The sequence below is a fragment of the Euwallacea fornicatus genome, chromosome 12, assembly GCF_040115645.1.
Source record: "Euwallacea fornicatus isolate EFF26 chromosome 12, ASM4011564v1, whole genome shotgun sequence".
Taxonomy (NCBI): Eukaryota; Metazoa; Arthropoda; class Insecta; order Coleoptera; family Curculionidae; genus Euwallacea; species Euwallacea fornicatus.
This window is the reverse complement of record NC_089552.1, coordinates 197,155-216,319: the sequence shown is the minus strand read 5'-3', so window position 1 is coordinate 216,319 and position 19,165 is coordinate 197,155. Positions and strand designations below refer to the sequence as shown.

Here is a 19,165-nt window from a genome sequence, read left to right as displayed (position 1 = left end):
AGGATGTGACTAATAAATATTTGAGTAAATATAATTTATCTAAAAATTTGTTTTTTCGAATTAAAATCGTAACAAATCGTCTTTAAAAGATACTTTACATGGTCATAGCAACAATAACAGTATCGACAGGAACAAGCCAAAGGAGGATACAGGCTTAAACGCATCACTTCTAGCATCGATATCGTTACTATTTCCATTCTCGCTGATATCCTTATCAATACTGGAATTATCATTAACCGGAACATCGTCCTCTTTATTTGTAGTATGTGCGGCAACTTGCGCATACACCCAATCATTGAAATCTGTTACTCTGGTGTAAACCGAGGGCAAACTAGCTGTACAATCTTCTACACCAAATGACACGATACCAACTTGAACGCCGTTAACAAGGAGAGCCCCACCTGAATCTCCATTACAAGATCCAACAGTACCATTTCCTAAATAACGAAAAGTGAGTAGAATTAAACGAAGTGTTCAAACTTCAATAAAGATCCATAAGTTCGAGCGTAGACATGATCTTTCATGCGATAGGTATTAACGTGTATCGTAAACAATTTTTTTTTATTTACCTTCGGTACACAAATGGTGATTCACTATGTACGATGTATACTCGCTATAAGAACTGCATTGCTCATTCGTTATTACTGGTGCATCGACGTACCTTAAGACATCAGAAAGTGAGCCTAGAACATGTAGAAGATAACGGTCTATTATAGACAAGACCACCTTTTATGTCTATTTCAAGTCATATGCTATTTGTAATACAGAGACAAGAGGGCTTTCAAACTTCGATAGCAAATACATTGATATTAATATAGATGATGATCGTTTGTCGAGGACGATCGGGTGTGACTGTTTGATAAGAGGAGAATGAGGCTGTAACAAGATTTAAAGGAAACGATCAGGAAAAAGATGCGATTTTTAGGGCAGATGGGGGAGGAATCATTTTCTTTTTACCGTGATGTTGAAGTTTACAATTTCGGCAGATTCCCCGTTATTGCCTCTTATTAGATCAAATCCCTGCATTAAACATTTATAGTGCAAAAATGTTTACGTACCATAAGTTGTTTTTCCCCAACCTAAAACTCTACTAATCAGACCGCTATATGTGTCAGTTCCAGAGGCCATAGTTACAGGACTGATATAACTGCTAAAAGTAACTTTTTCAGGCAATTTTACCAGGGCAATATCATTCTGAAGTGTGTTTGAATTCCAACCTTCATGTATGATAAATGTTGAAGTGTTAAATGCCAACCTGTTGTCTTCTTGAACGTTCAAATCGTGGGCACCAAGAACCGCTATAAAGTTCGTCGCTCTAAAGTAATTCGTGCAACTAACAATTCTAAAATCGTTCCATCCATGTAATTACCCATCCACACAATGGGCAGCAGTCATTATAAATTCATTGGTAATTAAACTACCCCCACAAAAATACAAGGCAGAATATACGTATACATATAGAGCAACTTCAAATGGATATGCATGTGGGGTGGCCACATCCCCTCCTATAATGCGTTTGACGATGATCGAAGGAGATTTGTCTTTGTTAAATACGAATGGCGACGAAGGTTGTTTAACCGGAATCTCCTAAATGCTTCGTATTTTAAATGAACGCAGACGATGAACTTGTAACTTACATTTAGACTAGCTAAAGTGGTAGTGAATTCTTCTAAGTACGCTTCCTGCCCGAATATGCATATCCATAATGAAGCACAAATGAAGATAACACTTTTGAAGCTCATTATTCTGCTCGTCACTTCACACTCGAAAGAATCTTATCATTTTCCAAGCGATATCATTTTTGTTAAGGTTTGTTCACAGGTACTTTACGTCATCAATTAAACCCGAAGCTATGGCCAAAAACGGTAAATATAGCGAAAGTTTTAACGGGCTCAGCATAACTTTTTGGGGAATTTATCAATGAGTAATAATTTTTCCTAGCGGTCGTGAAACGTATATTTTATCTTAAAATATCTGTGAGATATCTGTTTCTATTCGCCTAATAGATCTGCCAGGCTATTTCACCATTTCAGCTGATTTTGTTATCGGTGTTATGTACGAATATTATGATAATCGTAAATTTTAGGAAACTCATATTATATTTGCGTGCTGTGTCATAAAATTATTACAGAGCGGTTCCAAAAATAGATTTCTTAAAATATTGTTTTTATCACTGATAGCAGAGTTTTCACAACATCTGCAAAATCAATCGCTTTTCCGACAGAAAATCATAGACGTAATATTCGAATTGCAGTGCGTAAAACCTTCGTTCACTCCCTTCGTTATCATCGCAATAAAATTCGCCTACGTAATGCATATGATGTAGCGAAAATTCAACTCTGGAACGTGAGGAAATGAATTATTAGCTCATCGTAGTAATTTCAGGAACACACAAACCAGTCGATAATAACTCCGATTATTGGTATATTAAGTTAAAAAAATTGCTGTGAACGCATAATTAAGCATCACTTTACAATCACAACATCAGAATTATCCTGTATCCATTGGGTGAACTCTGAGATCCGAGTGAACACGGACGGCTTTCCTGCTTCGCAGCTCTGATAATTGAATGAAGTTATCCCCACTTGAACGTTGCCTGCAGTTAGGGGTCCTCCACTATCTCCTTCACAAATACTTTTGTTGTCTGCGTGATTTATGTTGTATTATTGGTGCTGAAAACGGCTCTAAAGTCCTTACCCTCCCCGGAGAGACACAAATGAGTGTCTTGGATTACGCCGTCGTAATTTACATCCACGCTTTTGCATGCGTCGTTGCTTAAAATTGGATTGCTCTCGTAACGCAAGATGTCGGTTATTGCCTTTTGAGAATCACTGGTTATACCCCAACCCGTGACTGTGCCTAAAGTTTTTCCAAAAGGCTCGATGTTGTAAAGAGTAATTCGTGTTAGTCTGGATTATTTACCCTCGTATCCAACAAAAGTTTCGTCTCCAGAAACGAGTTCGATTGTCTGTACGTAGTCATTTACTTGTACAGACATGTTCAATTTTATGATTGCTATGTCATTAGTCAGGGAACCGCGGTCCCAATAAGGATGATTAATGTAATCTACAGATGTCTGACGTTGTCTAGTGCCTTCATTGGAGTCGCTGATATTGTAAGCTCCTAAGATAACGTCGATTGACAGAGCCCTATGGAAAATATTGAAAACTTTTCAATGGTGTTTAATAAAAAATATTAACGCAAAGATAAACGGACATTTTTCCTCTGTCGGGAAAAACTTTAAGGACAGAGGTTTCAAGAACAATCTAAGATTAGTGATTAGTGAAATGGAAAATCCAAAAACTTATGTGATAAGTTAAATTATAAAACAAAAAAAAAATTAGATAATCACATGCGTTGAAATAGAGACGCTTCTTGCCACGATCTCTGAGTGGCTGTACATAGGGCAATTTCGAAAGTTATCAATAACATGTATTTTATTACAGAATGGGCAGTTATGTTCGTCCTGCACACCAAACTAATTCGCACAGATAATATTCGAAAATAATCCGGTAATTTTTTTTATAACAGATTTTTTCTACGGTTACATGGTAAAATTTCCTCACTCCAATTTCTTCTGGAAAAACCTATAGGGGTTCAATGTTTAAAAAGGCTTGTCTCAACCCCGATTCTTTTTTCTTAACTCAAATCTAACTCTTTTTTTCTTACCCCTCTGTGCAATGTGCCGCAGTTAACACGTATCTAGTGGAGATTAAAGATCCTCCGCAAAATACTTGCGTCAACTTCTGTTGAATGTAAAGTCCGACTTGATATGGGAATTGATTTGGACTTGCTTGCTGTCCATTGACTATCCTCAAGGGCCCAGATTCTTGGGAGACTTCATTCGGAAACGTAAACATAGGAAATTTTTTCGAGGACTAAAACAAGCGTTTCGAAAATCATACGATTGAGCTGCTTAATAGCTATGTTTCGTCAATTTGTTACCTGAATGTTCACTCCAAGTAAAGAGTGAATAAAGGTCAACATCAAAACAACAACTAAACACTTCATTTTATAAGTTTCCGGCTGTTTAGAGGCGAGTAGCAATTTAAAGGGTGGAAATAAATTAAATCGAAGCGTTTTATAACGATTATTTATCACAACCACTTGCTTTTCCTTATCAGGCATTAAAAACCCTCTTAAAGAAGTACTCATGAAAAAGATACGGAGATACCCTTGTATTGGCTATTTGATGATTACAAATTCATAAATCGCATAATTGTAAATGTGAATTATGAATTGCAGAAACTGCATAGTTTCATAGTCTGAATCTTTAGTAAAGAGTTTCTGAAAGGGAGCCATTGTGGCTTTACCTTCGCAAATAAAATTGAAACGAGTAACAAATATCAGATGTATATTTTTAAACAAAAACAACATTGAATAATCTCGAATAACAAATATATTATGCGGATGGTGGTGTTGCGAAAATATAAGATCCAGGATTAAACCGTTAAAACATAATTTTAAACCTAAGTTGACAAACATTAGCATATACAGTCAGTACCAAAAACATTGGGCCGGAGGATAAACGTTTACAAAATCAAATATTTCTCCGTTAAAAAGTGATAAATAAACGGATATTTTTTAATAATATTATATTAAATCATCAATAATAAAGACTTACAGTAGAAGCTTCGAAATATTTAACAACAAAAATGTACAATGAACAAATATTTTAAATGGTAACATCTCAATGATATAAAAATATTAGGATGATTCATTTCTTATACTTTCACGGAAAACACTGATGTCTTTAATATGTAGTGTGACCACCTTTTTGCCGCTCAACAATAAAAAAACTTTTTTTTTGTAGAAAATCTCTATTCGATTTATTCCCTTTTTGCAATGCTTGGTTTAAAGTGTGCTTATTAGTAATTTAATGACCTCTTATTTGCGTTTATTATTTAAAAAAAATGTGTCTGTTTAACAACTTTTAATTGAGAAATACTTCATTTTGTAAGTGTTTAGCGTCCATCTCAATATTTTTGTACTTGTGCACTGTGTACGTATTTCCATCAACGGAAATTGAAAGATACAAGATCGAATAAAAAAGCCGTGTTTACACAATTTTTTTGGATCTAAAATTCCAAGAGCGTGTTTGTAATGGTATTTCTTATCGATTGTCGCAAAAAATAGGAATTCTCTTTTTTATTGAGCTCCCGCTCTTAAAGATGGTAAACATCCTGAAAAGGTGCATAAGTAGAGCGTCGCTAGTGACGTTAATTCATTTAGTACCGATTGGTGGCGCAACCTGGACTCCAAGTACAGATCTCGCTAATACGCGGAGCTAGATTCCTACTATTTTTTAATGCGCGATTTACCTACTCTCACCTAGATGGCACCACAAGAATCTATAGAATGATACTTCGCATAGTGATTGTAGATAACAAGTTCAAGCAACCCACCATACAAATAACTGTTGTTTATATGACCGCTCTCAAATGGTTATTTTTTGTAACAGACAACTAAAACACCATTGTTCGAAATATTTCACGATCCTGAGCGTCAATTTTGAAACTAGAGTAACTGAAATTTTCTTGTTAGCACTTCTAAATTTTCTCACAAATTAGTCTTTGATAAGTTAGTGGCGCACGTGGCAATTTTACGTAAACAATTAAATTCAATTTGAGGTACTCAGATTTAACGAGATTTGGTTCCGTAATGCGGGTACGATACAAGTCTGATATGTCATGGGCAAAAATCGAATAAATAGATTTTTTTTGGAGTTAAAAATTGAAGTTGTCCGATTCGAGAAGCCAAATTTTGGGGTAAAGCGCACATTATGAAAATATTTGCTGTAAAAAATTTAGACCTAAAATACACGTATTGTCAAATTTTGTATTCGCGAAGACAGTGGCGCCTAAGCAATTTTATTGATACATTTTCTTAATACTACATCGGGTGCACTGATTGAATTTTCTCAATCAGACTACTGCAAGTTCGATTAGAATAAATAATACTTCTTAATTTAAACTATTTTGCTTTATTTAGAGTTCCAAAACCACCGTGAAACTTTGAAATTTCCGTAGTTACTTCACCTTTTTATTTAAGAAATTACCACATTTTCTCAAATATAATTATAGGTACCAGTTGAGCGATAAGACACAAATTTTTCAACACGAGATAATTGGCACAGTTTCTGAGCCACAACACTGTCCAGTATTATGTTTAAAATATTACACAGCACTTGAATTTACATGGGAGAAACTCCACTTTTGGAATACACCTTCCTTACAACTCTCTACTATTACCGCCTTTCCATTATCTACCCCATTACTACTTAAACATTTCTTAGAGGATGGATTGAAAATGGAACCATTTTTATGCAAAATCCAATACTGTTCCCGTTTGTGACCATGACATTCGGTTAGTTGAACTTCATGCTCGTTGAATACTTCGGCACAAAAGTTTTCCTGAAAAGAACCATTGGACACAATTTGAGTCATTGTACTAAACCAACCTTTCTGAGCTCTCCGCTTTTACTAAGTGAAAAATACTGAGAGACTGCGAAGAACTGGTGGCACTGATACAGTCCTAAAGGTCCAACTTTGTCATCCGGCAACTGAAGATCATCTAAACACATTTCAAACTCAGTTTTAACTTGGCCGTAACCAAAGACGTTTTCATCAGGAATAAACTTCTCTGGGTATACATTGTCTAAGTACCTGTATCAATAACCGAACAAAGAATAAAATAAAACACTTCCTCTAGGTTTAAATATACCATTTAAAGCTTTTACATCTCAATTTCTGTCTCAGCTGTTTTCGGTGAGTCAAATCGCCGATGATAGGGTTGTTTTCCAAGGTCGGTTGATACATGAAAAATAGCCGTTTGTAGTCGTCCATCCAAACATGGGCCAATCGAGCAGTATTTATACCGTGGGTGTCTTTGTTTTCTGGAAATGAATAAGGATGGAAGTCCCTGAAAATGTGGCCCACCCTAGAGCAAGGAACCTAAGGGATAATTAAGAATGATTGATTATGGGTATGAAGAGCCATATTACTAATATTGTTAAAGCTTTGAGAGAATATACAGATCTTGTTGTGAGCATATTTGACGCATATAAATTATTAGATCCTGAAAAAACTGAGTAACTTACTGTTTCAAGTCTACCACCACACTGCCATATCCTAAAAGACATCTCTAAATTTTCACCACCCCATCCATCCATCTGTTCATCATAAGACCCCACATCCCAAAAAAATCTCCTATCAATTGCAAACAATCCTCCTGCCATTGTGGGAGATTTCACAGGAGTCACTTTGCCTTTATCATTCTCATCTTGAATATCTATCCAAGTAAAATGACCTGACCATGAGAAACCACCAACTTGAAAACTGGAATCTCCTATTGATATATTTAATACAAAATCGTTTGCAAATTTCCATGAGTATGAAAAAGTATTATTTACCATTAGTAGAATACGCCATATTACTGGCCTCAATAACGTCAATAATAGGAACCAAAACAGCGGTGTTGTCCTCTTGAATTCTGGAAAGAAGAGGCTCTATCCAGTCTTTGGTTACTTCACAGTGGGCATCTAAAATTAATATCTTTTCTCTAGATAAGCTCAATATATAGTACTACAATGTAAATACCCAAAAATATTAATACATCACCCTGAGCTTCTCGGGCTCCTTGCAATCTTGCTCGAATAAGTCCCATTCTGTGTTTTAGCCTAATTAACTTAATGTTGTGGTTTCTCAACCTAGTGTTTAAGTAATAATCCAGTAATTCTTTCAAGCTGTCTGTAATAAATTTTATGTTTTAAGAAAGGCACTCAAAAATAGGGACAAATTCACCATCTGTACTGCAGTCATCAACTAAAATAATTTCCTCTAATAACTGGCTGGGTGTTTGTAAAAGAACACTCCACACAGTACGAAGTATTACTGACATAAGTTCGTTATAAAATATCACAATGACTGATGCTTTAATTGTAGGTGAATACTTTAATTCTTTGCATCTAAAAGTTGGTGATTAAAATGGGGATGAGAGGGAATGAAGATTTTATTTTACTTGCTATTTCTTGGGTCCCTCAGTTTCCTATCTAAAGGCATTCTATTACTTAATACAGTGTTTAGAGCTAGTTTTTTTAAGGCCCTTTCCCCAGCAATCAAGTCTTCACCATCAAGGTATGCTGGCTCTCCATTGTCACCTAATCCTATAGAATATATACAAGAAAAATAAATTAATAACTGACTTTAAAGAAGTAAAATTCTATTTTAAAGGCATATTTTATATAACTCTATAATGAATATAAACAGAAACACCTTTTCTTAAGAAATAATGATCAACAGTTAATAAATCTTGCAAATATGCATCATTAGTCTCTCCATTATTGAAAGTGTCTTCAAGTGTTCAACAGCTATGTCCAGTTTTCACTTATTTACTCAGTTACTTACTTAACTAGTACCTTACTCATATCTCTTACCAGGTATTATTTTGGATTCCCATTCTCTTAATTGTTGTTCAAAGGGTGTATCTCCCAGCAAACCTAACTTTTCATAAACTTGTAAATTCACCCAGTTTGCTGGTTTATGCCTTAAGTACACTATAATAACACAACCAATTATGAGTAAACTTATGAGCAATTTCATATGAATTCTCTTTATACGAAAACATGTTACTAGCATCTTACTACACTTTTGAGGCCGAATTTCAGCTTAATTTATAAATCATTCTAGAAAGTATGGGAAATCTTAGATTTCAGAAGAAATCAGTTCAAGAAATTTATCATTTACGTATATTAATGATATTCTTAATGATTGTTATTTATATGCCCAATTAAACTGTGTATGGTAGCTTGAACGATACATATGTATATTCACGGTAAAAAATATACTTTTAAGTAGTCTCTATCTTTACGTGTTATCTGATTAGATATCAATTAGTTACGTCTTAAATTCAAAAAAATAAATAGATTCTTATTTGTTGATTATTTTTTGATGAAGTGGAATTGATAATTTGGGGTTAGATACCTGTTCTTCTGACGTTACAAGTCAAGGTTAATGACGGTTCAGAACTTTAGATTAGATTTTCATCACTCTTACATTCATTGAGAATGTGAGAGAGATAGAAACCTTTTCGGAGTTGTCATCATGTTCAAATATGTAAAGCTATTCAAAGGCGCTAAAAAAGAGGTTAAATTTGATTCACTATTTCTGGTTTAATTAATTTGTTTCTTATTTGTAAATTATATCGAAACTAATTACTTTCTACTGATAATTTGAATGGAAACTCAGCAAAGATGTCGTTATCTCAAAAATTTTCGGGTCTGATATTAGTCCCATGGTTCAACAGGTATGATAACCATTCCTTCTAACTTCGCATGCCTTTATAATTGGGCTTTGAAATTAAACTTTCAGTGCCGAATGGGAATTTGTTTATCATTCCGTATATTCTGAAAATGTGGACAAGCAACACAAAGCTTTAGAATTGCTTAAATTGTGGAAGACAAGAACACCCATCCTTTCAACTGGTGTTGAAGGCACTCTCATAATACTCGAAGCACTGCTACATGACACTGATTTATTATCAAGTGAACAACTAGCAAATCATTATGCTATAGCTCTTATGAGGTTCAGTTTTATTTGAGTTATTTAAATTTATAAATTTATAATTCTTGCTATATAGGTTAATTGTTTTTTTTTATATATATTTGTAGGTTTTTAAACCTTTCTGCTGCTAACAGTGAAAAACAAGGCTGTTTTGCCAAAACCTCGGCAAAAAATGAGCTTCCAAAATGGCTTATTAACTTGAGACATGATGTCGCTCATGGACATCAAATTCCGTGTTTATTTAATTTAAAAATGGGCCTTGATTTTGGATTTAACTGGCTTCGAGAAAAATATTGGAAACCCCAAAGCAAAATCATAAAAGGTTGTTTCAATTAGAAATCCAAAGATTTTTAGCATTTCAATTTAATTTTTTTTAAGATCTTGACATAGGAGGTTCTAACCAAGACCAACAACTCATCAAATCATTTAATGCCTTTGTGGATGTTACTATGTCTCTCTTCAAAAACTGTGACTTAAATGTTTCCTATCGTAACCAAATTAATATGCTAATTCGCAGCACTGTGGGCAAAACTACATCTCATCTTAATACTATGTCAAATATTTTGTTTGAAATCATACATCGAATTTTACGGGATTTGCCCAAATTGGATGAGTCCTGCTGGAGCAAATTACTCTCAAATGAAGCAATGTTGAAGCCACATTTCAGTGTAACTGTTACAGAACATGGTATGTAAATATGAAAGAAAATAAATTGTGTACATTAGTTTGGACCCACAGTGTATAAATAATTTTATAGCACTTGATACTATAATGGTTTTCAGAAAGTGTTAAACTTGAAACTAAATTTAGAGACATTTGGAAGAATCTACTTAATGTTTTGCATCAATATGGTCTATTATTTCTACTTGTGGAAAAACTTTTTGATGTCACAGGTGATATATCTCATAAAGAGAGTAATAAAAAAATGGCTGCATTGTGGATTAATGAAATACTCCAAGCTTTAATACAAAGTTCAGACGACACTGTAAGTTGTTCTCTACCCACACCATATACAGGGTAGTGATCTTCACTGATTTGTCACTTAATTATTTTTTGTTTTTAATATTATTGCAGGTATTGGAACTTGAACCCAGCAATTTTACATATGAACAACAAGCTCAAGATTTTCAGAAAATAGTTTTGTACCATGCAGATCTTTCTCAGAATTACATTAACTACTTTATTGATAGGTTTGTTAATGTTAAAGTCAAATATATTATAGTAATCTTTATACACGTACCGATTTCTTTTAGCCTGTTGCAGTACGCAAACAGCGATAGCAAAGCAGTAATTAAACAAGACATCGATAGTTTATTTGAAGCAAAAATAGAAAATTCACATTGTGCGATAGCTGAAATTCAAGTGGGAGAAGAGTTACTTTTAGCATATGAAGATCATCATGAGATTTTAGTAGAAAGTGGTTGTAAAGTGTTTACTGAAGTTAAGCCTATGCCAGAACCAATTAGAGCTTTAAATAAATGGCAGAAACTAAAAGGTACATTCCATGTTTTTTTTTAAATCATTTAAAATGCATAATCATGAATTTATTGTTCTATTGCAGACACTTCCGCCTTTAAAAGTTGTCCCTTAGGAGTATTACCTCATCAAGTGGGTCAGAGCCATCCGTTTTTAATTGTAGATTAAATATGAAAATAAATGTGTTTTATGCTATGATGTTGTTTTATTAAATAGTTCTATTAAAATTTTCCTTAAAAGCGCCCTATTGTCCAATAGTGCTGGATGTCAAATTAAGTTCCTGCGCGCCCTTAATGATTTATGCGCAATCGCAGATCGTATGAATCAAGCCATCCTGCGAAATGTTTTACCAGATTTCTTTTAAAATCCGGGTCGAATAATAAAATTCGGAATTATCTACTTCATTAGGTAAGTAATTAATTTTTGTTTATTGCTCCAGTTATAGATTTGAATCTGATACATTTGGTGTAATACCTAATGATTGCGGTAATTCTTTTGGAAATTGGGTCACATTTACGTCAATAGGGGTGGTTTCTTATATAAAAGGCAGTTGGGAAAATTGTTTTTGCATAGATGATGTAAGGGACAGGCTGGACCATTTTTCAAATATAATTTTAAATTATGTTTTATGTCTATTTCCTACTAAGAAATTGTTAAAAATACTTTAATTAAATAAATTAGTAGAATGTGGTTGTGATGCATTCAAACACTGGGTTTTAGGAAAAAAATATATTCGTAAATTCAGCAAATACCAAGGGCAATTTAAAAAAATGTTAAACCCTCTTTAGGACGCATTTCTAATAGTGCAATTTCTCTAGTAATTGTACATCTGAAATGGAGCCGCCAGGTATGGACGCCGGAATGGAATTTCCAAAAAACCCGCTACTTTGCCCTATTTGCCATGATTATTTCACCGAACCATGCATTTTAAGCTGTTACCACACCTTTTGTGCCAGGTGCCTGCGAGGAAGGGAGCAGGACCGAAAGCTGATTTGTCCCTTTTGCAGGTCAAATTACTATAAAACTAAGGCATACATCTCATTGTAAAGTATTCATTTACAGACAACCAACAATATTGAAAGATGGCAGCTTTTTGCCGCCCCCAGATACACTAATGCGGCAGCTCATAGATATCGCCAATAGCGAAAATCCCCCTTGTTGCAATTGCGACAAGAGGGATAGGGCCAATATGTACTACTGCAATACTTGTGGTGGGGGTTGATGGGGTTGAAGGGTTGAAAAGCATTTTCTGATATTTATGTTGTATAGGGCAAGCATTGTGTTCTCATTGCCGAGATACTACTCACAGAGCAAAAATGTTTTCCAGTCATGAGGTGGTTCATATGACGAAGTGCCAAAAAGAACCTAAAAGAGTAAGAATTAACTATAGTTTGATTTGTGCTTATACAGGTTGTTTTTTTAAATTACGTTCATTATTTCTATCTTCAAAACACTAAGAGTTACCAAATTTGTTTTGCAACTCGCTCTTTTTTACCAATAAGATGGATATATTAATTAGAATGTTATATCTCAGTTAAGTATTGTGAAATTAGTCGTTTGGGCTTAAAATCTAAAAGTTCAATCAAGATTAGTCATCTACTTAAAGGTCACTTTATCTTACTTTCTCATGCTCAAACATGAATATTAAATGCAGGCCAGTTTTTTTTAAAGTGCCTTATTTTTCAATTTATTTTTTTGAACTTAGTGCCCTCAGCATGGCGAACACTACATCATGTTTTCTCCTTTACAAACCACGATGTTGTGCGTCAACTGCTTTCGTGATTTGCCCAACGAAATGAGGACTCAATGTGTAGACATTGATACTGCCCATAATCAGGCATCTAAGAGATTGGAACGTGGGCAAAATTCCATAATGGACCTTCAGGTAGATATCACCAATATTAGCTTAAAGAATAAAAGCAAATTTACTCTCATGTAGACATCTGTTCGAGATGGAATTATAGCGCTAAAAGGGTTGATGGACGAGCTGAGGAGAAACATGGACGCGGAAAAGCATACCATCAACACATTTTGTCAAGGAATGCAGGAATCCATGTCCAAAACCCATGCTGCCATGATTATGGAGGTTCAGAGGCAATTCGATAGCAAAGATAGAGTTTACAGAAGTCAGTTGTTGTTATTAGGTGCATTTCGCAAATTTTGCAGTTATCATATTTCTTTAACTAATTTTTTTGTTTACATCAAAGGGACTGTTATGCCCGTATTGCAACTGCACTTGGTACTATGCACCACCTTCACGGCTGCAGCTAATAAGTACCAATTTCTTGAACTCTGTCCTTCACTTATAGAAAGATTGTCTGCTGTCGGGAATCTCAGCCAGCCCGTCAGGTTGTTTAACTTATCAGAAATTTTTGTTTCAATTTAGACTTTGATCTTAAGGTCTCTGCAGTCCCCTCAAATTAAAACCAACTACCGAAGCGAATTTGCCCAATGCTTGGAACCTTGGATTGGTGCTGCAGCTGTTTCTCAACACCAATCAGAACTAGCTGCAAGTAATCTCTTTTTCAGTCAAATTAATCAGTTTTCGTTAATTTTTACATTACTTTTGAAGCTTATCTGGCTTCTTCCCGCATCTACGACACAGCTCCTCCAGCTACCAAAAAGCAGCAAGCTTCCCTCAAGTCAAAAATTTTAGAAAGCGATTCTTCATTCTCCGCTCACTGTCGCTCCTTCGAGTCTCAAATTAGAGATTTAAATCAGCAATTTAATAAAGTTAAAGACAAAGTCACGGAGCTTCACAAGTATGTCTTCATATAGTGAGCTCCGTGGCGGCTTACAACTGAGGTTTACAGGGACATAAATGCGATCAGGAAAGCCCAAACTCCTCCTCTGACCGCAAGATACGAAATGCTGATTCGTGAGTGTCTCCATTTGGATCAAACTCTGGAAAGACAGCAACAAGAATTGGAACGAATGGCAACTGCCTTTGATCAATCGTGGGAAGAACAAATGTGGCGGTTGCGAATCGAACAAGAAGTGTTCAGTTGTCAAAGGGCCGATGTAAACACTTTGAGGAACGAGCTGAAGCACTTGAGCCAGGTTTTATTCCGTTCATTGTGGTAAATTGGATTTTATAATTTTAGTATAGGTTGCAACTCAACTGGAACCATACATCAGAACTCTGACGCCTATTCCTGCAGGGGGATTAGGGGGAGCTTCATCTAGTCAAACAGAACCTGCACAGCATCAGGGAGATGCGGCTCAGCAGCTGGCGAATTTGCTTGAGCATATAGGTGAGTGAGTGAATTTTTTTATAATATTTTTGGTAGTAGATGTTATGTTTCGCGTGTTTGCCATTTTAAACGTGATTTGAATAACTTTGGTTTAGAATTCAAGAATGAACTAAAAATTAGTTGGTAATCGAGGATGAAAAATGCAAAAAACCCGTTGATCTACGTAAGGTTATATGTAAGTATATTTGTCGGTAATAATTACATATAGTAAATATCTCAACAATTCAGGCATATTCTAACATTGGAACTTCAGGATTACTGGTACACGTTGTCTGATATTTCCCTTTATTCTCCACTATATTACTGAAATCCATGTCATCGTCTCTTCTAGATACCTCCAAATATTCACGCTCTCCCTTTCTAATTTTGATGTCACTGTTTGTTACTGGCTCGGGTTCATTCTGTTTTTTTTTTAAAGGAACTTTGTAATTCAGTTTTATCAATTTCAATACTAAATGACCTAAAATAAAAAATCGTTAAATAGTGCTACTGAGTTCTGTAGCTAAATACAGTTGTGCCTTAAACTACACTTACCGGTAGTTTGTGACCGTAAGGCAGTACTTTGCTCTACTTGAACTTCTTCAGGAAGAACCATTTGAAATATCTTGTTTTTTATCGTTATTTTAACGTAAGTGGGCTGCAAATCAATGTCGATCAGACTGGTGTCTAGATATTTGTATATAGCTATATCTAGGATAAACATTTCTGGATCTTCGTCCGAGAAAGTAAAGTTCAATTTGGTTTGGTTCGTGTTTAAAGGTCTTCCATTTACGTCGAATAATCTGTATGCAAAAAGTATGTCATTGAATAATTTTATACTAAAAAAGATGGAGACAATACTTGATGATCCTGTTAGGTCTGCGTGTAGATTTCTCATCGTTCTCTTTCTCATTTTTCTTCTGTCTTTTGGCAATGTCCACTCGTGTTTCTGGACTGTTTTCTGTAACCGTTTGCCAGAATTTCTCATTAGTGAAATGAGAAGTTTCGTTTTTCTTTATACGAATTTTTTGCTCTTCCCGAAAAATTCTTTCAGAATGTCAATATCTGAGTAACTAAGCAAGTCTCTATTTTTAAAAAACTTACTTGTACTTTTCCTGACACTCTGCAATACTCTTCTGGACTGCAGATAAATTTTGCTTTGCGTGAATTCGCTCACTTCTCCTAATTTCCGTCCCATCTAAGCTAGTTAATTGAGTTAGATGAATTATTACATATTCCCTGTAGCCCTTAAAATCGCAGCACGGATTTCCTACATAAAAAAATTTGAGATGTGCAAAACACTTGAGATGTTGGCAGGACCTGTGAGGTACAGCTCTCTCAAATGTGTGTTTTCCCTCAAAGTCTTCACACTTTCCAAATCTCCGATGAAGTTTAAAGTAAGATCCAGTTTTTCCAACGATTCGCATCGCTCCAAGTTTTCAATTTTTTCTATATTATTGATAGCCAAATTTAGGTATTGAAGTTCTTTGAGTTTATTGAGATTTTCGATTTTTGATATTTGGTTCGCCTGTAAATAGAGAATTTGTAGTTTCTTGCACCAGTTGTTTATGTGCTCGATTTTTTGGATGTTCTCTTGGTGCAAGGAGAGTTCCTCCAGACTGCCAATTATACCTAAATAAATTTTTACCAGTATTTTGAGGTTTTTTTGAACGGAACTTCTTACCTTCGTTGTGTTCAGATTTTTTTCTTATTAAGTCTTCAGTTATAGATTTCATCATTGGTCTCTTTATGTTGATTCTTTAACTTTATGCATTGACTTATCGGGTATTAATTGTAAAATTACTAAATTACTGAAAATTTTAGTGGCGACAGTATTGATTTAACAATAATTCAAACAGCACCGCAAGATTTTGTTAAATCGTTAGAATCACAGGACTGTATTCAGGACGAAATGGATGCACAACCATTTAACATTTCGACAACTAAACAGTTGAGCCTCATATGCTCATGAGATGAATATCAATTGGGACCTTTTTCTTAATATACATCCTCGATAAACTCACATATTTTTGTCCAAAACGAACAACCGAGTAATTTTTGCTAGATAATGAAATCATGAAGTTTAAGAAAAAGTAAATTACGTTATGATAAATCAAAAAATATTTGCTTAGCAGTAATGTTTTCCTTCAGGAATGCTCCAACCATCGGACAGTGCAATGGGCAAAATTCCCAGGTCACGCAGCCGTGTCCTGGACCAAATCTTAGGAAAAGTTCGCCCAAATATTCAGGAAAGAGAACGAAGTAAATCAGCTAGTCAAACCGAGAAATCCTCATGTACCCCTGCTGCCCAAAAGACCCCAAAGAAGACTTTTAGCAACAGTGCTGGACAAATGAACGTGGACAGGTTGATTCTCACAAACCTTCACTTATTTCAGTTTCAAACCTTTTTATTTAGTGTGTCCAAGCTGGAAGCTCAAATCAGGGAGAAATTGCATGATATCATGTGCAGACGTCAAAGCCAACCTTCTTCAAAGTCCGACACTGAAATGGATAAGAAACTGAAGCCGGATGACCGCAAATTGAGTAAAGGAGACGTGGATGGAATTGGTAAGCACCAAACATGTAGGTTCTTTGTCCTTGAAAATGCTTTGTCGATATAATGCGGGATTTAGGTAAATTGTCGATGAAGCAGAGGATTCTATACAAAAAAATCGGGAAGAGTTGCGATAAAATTAATGGAATGGCTGATAAAAAATGTCGGTCCATGGAGTCTGATTATCAAAGAATTTCTGATGCCACTTCACAGAAAGTTCGCGAGCCTAGTAGGTCTAGCCCAGGAAGCCCCAAGTGTAGGAGCAAGAATCTACAGGGAAAAACTAAAAAGAAGGTCTTTATATGAATCCATCATCAAAAGATGACAATTAAACTGCATCCATTCAAGGTTTACCCCTACAGCGACGGTGAGGACAATATCTTTTATTCCCTTCACGATTCTGCCGATTCTCTATCAACTTCGTCACGTCGATCCAGTCTCGACGCAGCCGCAGGAGATGCATCTGGGCCTGATAAAACTTTGGTAGTAGTAATTAACAGGAGGCAAAAGGGAGCCCAAACTTTAGCCCAGAAGCAGCGAAGTTGGGAGACTTTTCCTCCTAAACATAAAAGGCACCACGTGTGCCAATCTAAGTTAAGTGCGCCCACACAACCGGGAGTTTTGAAGAAAACGGATAGTTTTGAAGGTAAACAATCTACAGGGTGTCCCAGGGAAACATAGGTAGAAGGATATATCAGCAATTTCTCAGGTGAATGTTTCTCTATCTCTAAATCTATGTACCCATCTCTTTCAAATTTCTTTCACAAAACCATTGTTCTTTCTTTTTTAGCCTATAGCAAGTATATTTTGAAAACATTTTGGTTTTTTCCTTTATCGTCAAGTTCTAAACCATTTCAACGAAATTTGAGATATTTATAAATTAGAGTCTCATTGAAGATGTCTAACACTAGCCCGTAGCATTTTTGGACAGGCCGAAATAGATGGCTTTTGATATCTTTTTGTCGATGTTTTTCTGTGAGACTCTGTATTGTGAAGTCCAGTTTGGATCTAAAGGGTTTTTATTTATCAAGGCCATGAGGAAGCTGTCAGAAGTTTGGTAGCTGCGGTTCAAGAGACCCGACGTAAGCCCAAAGGCAGCAACTAACAACAATTGATCGTGGAAAAGACTGTCGAATACACAGGGTTTCTCATGTTGGCTGCCTACGTTAACAGAAGACAGAAACGCTAAATGAATTGTTTATAATTGAATGTTCCTTGAAGGTGTTTCCTTTTTTTTTTAATTAAATAAGCATTGGAATGCGGGAGAGACATTAAACTATTAAATTTAACTTTCAGTTTTGATGTCGTGCAGTAAACATTTCTTTGTTAGCTTTCAGGTAACTTCTTTCAATGACTCATTTTCGTAAAGATTGAGCAAGCTATAATGCAAGTAATTTAATTGTGGATCTTCTCTCCCTTTATAGTCATTACAGGTCTAAGGAGTATGTTGTATTGATGATTACTTCAAATTGAAAATCAAAATTCCTAAAAACCTTGAAAGTGTAAAGAGCTCTACTAAAATTCCAAAAAAACGATAAAAACTCTCAAAAATTGCTCAAAACTCGTTTAAAAAAATTTGGGTTTAAAAGTATTAATTTTCGGAATGAACAAATTCCAATTGTTTATTTGGCTTCGAATATACGACAAGCCCGTTTTTTAAATCACAACTCACTCTAGCAATCATGTTATAGAATAAATGTTATGAATGACTATTAAATAAGGAATATAGGAATATTACATATAAGCTCTCATAAAATACGTTCGAGGAATTGTTTGTTGCAGGTGGTAGAGGCTCTTATTAGTCTTCCGCTTTAAAGGTAAAGTGATAGACGATGCGGCAAGTAATTAATTTAAATAATTTCTATCAAAAATCATCGAAAGTGTCACTTTGAGCGCAATCACAATTTTGCCCTTACGCTCACAAATGGTCACCTGTAGTGATATATATTTGCGGTGACAAATCGAATTAATGTTTTTTTAATTTCGTAAGAACAGTGGCTTATCTATGAAATATTAATAAAAGCACATTATCATATGGTTTCAAGAAGGCCTTTAAAGCAGGCGCGACATGTGTAGGTTTGTGACGCGCAAGGGCTATAAAGGCTCTTATATCCGAATATATTTTTATTACGAGTGCTGCAATATTACAACCAATTGGCGCTCTTAGATGTTTAAGAAGTGTTACACATTTGTCAAAGCGTTTGGACACGCTGGAATTGAAATGTCTATAATATTGTTTGCCTAGTAACCGTACTTCATAATAAAAAAAAAAACGTTATTACATAACAAATAAAACTGTTTAAAAAGTAATTAATAAATGTTAAGTCAACCATGAGTAAGTT

At 35.1% G+C, this 19,165-nt stretch overlaps 5 protein-coding genes across 8 annotated transcripts; 2 read left to right on the top strand and 3 right to left on the bottom strand.

Moving 5' to 3' along the window:
- Nucleotides 1-6: 6 nt before the first annotated feature.
- LOC136342625 (uncharacterized) lies at nt 7-4,090 on the bottom strand. Its single transcript, XM_066288617.1, has 10 exons — nt 3,946-4,090; nt 3,670-3,878; nt 2,923-3,149; nt 2,698-2,859; nt 2,468-2,644; nt 1,638-1,774; nt 1,370-1,587; nt 1,059-1,315; nt 570-683; nt 7-437 (listed from the first exon to the last, which is right to left on the bottom strand). The coding sequence occupies exons 1-10, from the start codon at nt 4,009-4,011 to the stop codon at nt 103-105; spliced, it is 1,902 nt and encodes a 633-aa protein (XP_066144714.1). The 5' UTR covers nt 4,012-4,090; the 3' UTR covers nt 7-102.
- A 1,870-nt stretch (nt 4,091-5,960) lies between these two features.
- Nucleotides 5,961-8,971, bottom strand: LOC136342536 (polypeptide N-acetylgalactosaminyltransferase 1-like). The gene is made up of 9 exons (XM_066288443.1): nt 8,435-8,971; nt 8,020-8,164; nt 7,803-7,966; nt 7,599-7,748; nt 7,412-7,540; nt 7,100-7,347; nt 6,724-6,953; nt 6,461-6,665; nt 5,961-6,413 (listed from the first exon to the last, which is right to left on the bottom strand). The coding sequence occupies exons 1-9, from the start codon at nt 8,634-8,636 to the stop codon at nt 6,177-6,179; spliced, it is 1,710 nt and encodes a 569-aa protein (XP_066144540.1). The 5' UTR covers nt 8,637-8,971; the 3' UTR covers nt 5,961-6,176.
- A 142-nt stretch (nt 8,972-9,113) lies between these two features.
- LOC136342538 (uncharacterized) lies at nt 9,114-11,231 on the top strand. Its single transcript, XM_066288446.1, has 8 exons — nt 9,114-9,303; nt 9,369-9,581; nt 9,668-9,882; nt 9,939-10,247; nt 10,343-10,545; nt 10,635-10,750; nt 10,814-11,055; nt 11,122-11,231. Exons 1-8 carry the CDS (start codon nt 9,251-9,253, stop codon nt 11,202-11,204), a joined length of 1,434 nt encoding a protein of 477 aa, XP_066144543.1. The 5' UTR covers nt 9,114-9,250; the 3' UTR covers nt 11,205-11,231.
- Nucleotides 11,232-11,346: 115 nt separating this feature from the next.
- LOC136342534 (RING finger protein 207-like) lies at nt 11,347-19,158 on the top strand. Of its 4 annotated transcripts, none has more exons than XM_066288441.1 (16): nt 11,347-11,444; nt 11,855-12,043; nt 12,099-12,247; nt 12,306-12,409; nt 12,742-12,921; nt 12,976-13,180; nt 13,244-13,385; nt 13,437-13,549; nt 13,609-13,798; nt 13,850-14,096; nt 14,146-14,290; nt 16,421-16,634; nt 16,686-16,837; nt 16,903-17,117; nt 17,172-17,469; nt 17,855-19,158. In XM_066288441.1, exons 2-16 carry the CDS (start codon nt 11,871-11,873, stop codon nt 17,926-17,928), a joined length of 2,601 nt encoding a protein of 866 aa, XP_066144538.1. In that variant the 5' UTR covers nt 11,347-11,444; nt 11,855-11,870; the 3' UTR covers nt 17,929-19,158. The 4 variants fall into 4 exon arrangements, with proteins under 4 accessions (XP_066144538.1, XP_066144537.1, XP_066144539.1 ...); XM_066288440.1 differs by having other exon boundaries at nt 16,686-16,852; XM_066288442.1 differs by having other exon boundaries at nt 16,686-16,852; nt 17,172-17,532.
- On the bottom strand, nt 14,515-16,092 carry tilB (touch insensitive larva B). Its single transcript, XM_066288447.1, has 6 exons — nt 15,954-16,092; nt 15,590-15,901; nt 15,374-15,539; nt 15,131-15,316; nt 14,825-15,072; nt 14,515-14,750 (listed from the first exon to the last, which is right to left on the bottom strand). Exons 1-6 carry the CDS (start codon nt 16,006-16,008, stop codon nt 14,515-14,517), a joined length of 1,203 nt encoding a protein of 400 aa, XP_066144544.1. The 5' UTR covers nt 16,009-16,092.
- Nucleotides 19,159-19,165: the final 7 nt, after the last annotated feature.

Bases quoted from the DNA above. Each gene is read 5' to 3' on its own strand.
- LOC136342625 (XM_066288617.1), bottom strand. From the start codon at position 4,011: ATGAAGTGTTTAGTTGTTGTTTTGATGTTGACCTTTATTCACTCTTTA. The intron at 3,150-3,669 runs GTAAGAAAAAAA...TATTTTCCATAG, and splicing joins GCGGCACATTGCACAGAGGG to GGCTCTGTCAATCGACGTTA. The intron at 1,588-1,637 runs GTAAGTTACAAG...CGAAGCATTTAG, and splicing joins CCACTTTAGCTAGTCTAAAT to GAGATTCCGGTTAAACAACC.
- LOC136342534 (XM_066288439.1), top strand. From the start codon at position 11,871: ATGGAGCCGCCAGGTATGGACGCCGGAATGGAATTTCCAAAAAACCCG. The intron at 12,922-12,975 runs GTAGATATCACC...ACTCTCATGTAG, and splicing joins ATTCCATAATGGACCTTCAG to ACATCTGTTCGAGATGGAAT. The intron at 13,181-13,243 runs GTGCATTTCGCA...TTTACATCAAAG, and splicing joins AAGTCAGTTGTTGTTATTAG to GGACTGTTATGCCCGTATTG.
- LOC136342538 (XM_066288446.1), top strand. From the start codon at position 9,251: ATGTCGTTATCTCAAAAATTTTCGGGTCTGATATTAGTCCCATGGTTC. The intron at 9,582-9,667 runs GTTCAGTTTTAT...ATATATTTGTAG, and splicing joins TATGCTATAGCTCTTATGAG to GTTTTTAAACCTTTCTGCTG. The intron at 10,751-10,813 runs GTTTGTTAATGT...GATTTCTTTTAG, and splicing joins ATTAACTACTTTATTGATAG to CCTGTTGCAGTACGCAAACA.
- LOC136342536 (XM_066288443.1), bottom strand. From the start codon at position 8,636: ATGCTAGTAACATGTTTTCGTATAAAGAGAATTCATATGAAATTGCTC. The intron at 7,749-7,802 runs GTGAATTTGTCC...AATTTATTACAG, and splicing joins TGATGACTGCAGTACAGATG to ACAGCTTGAAAGAATTACTG. The intron at 7,541-7,598 runs GTATTTACATTG...TATTAATTTTAG, and splicing joins TGATGTATTAATATTTTTGG to ATGCCCACTGTGAAGTAACC.
- tilB (XM_066288447.1), bottom strand. From the start codon at position 16,008: ATGATGAAATCTATAACTGAAGACTTAATAAGAAAAAAATCTGAACAC. The intron at 15,902-15,953 runs GTAAGAAGTTCC...AAATTTATTTAG, and splicing joins AAAATCTGAACACAACGAAG to GTATAATTGGCAGTCTGGAG. The intron at 15,540-15,589 runs GTCCTGCCAACA...TTTTTTATGTAG, and splicing joins GAGAGAGCTGTACCTCACAG to GAAATCCGTGCTGCGATTTT.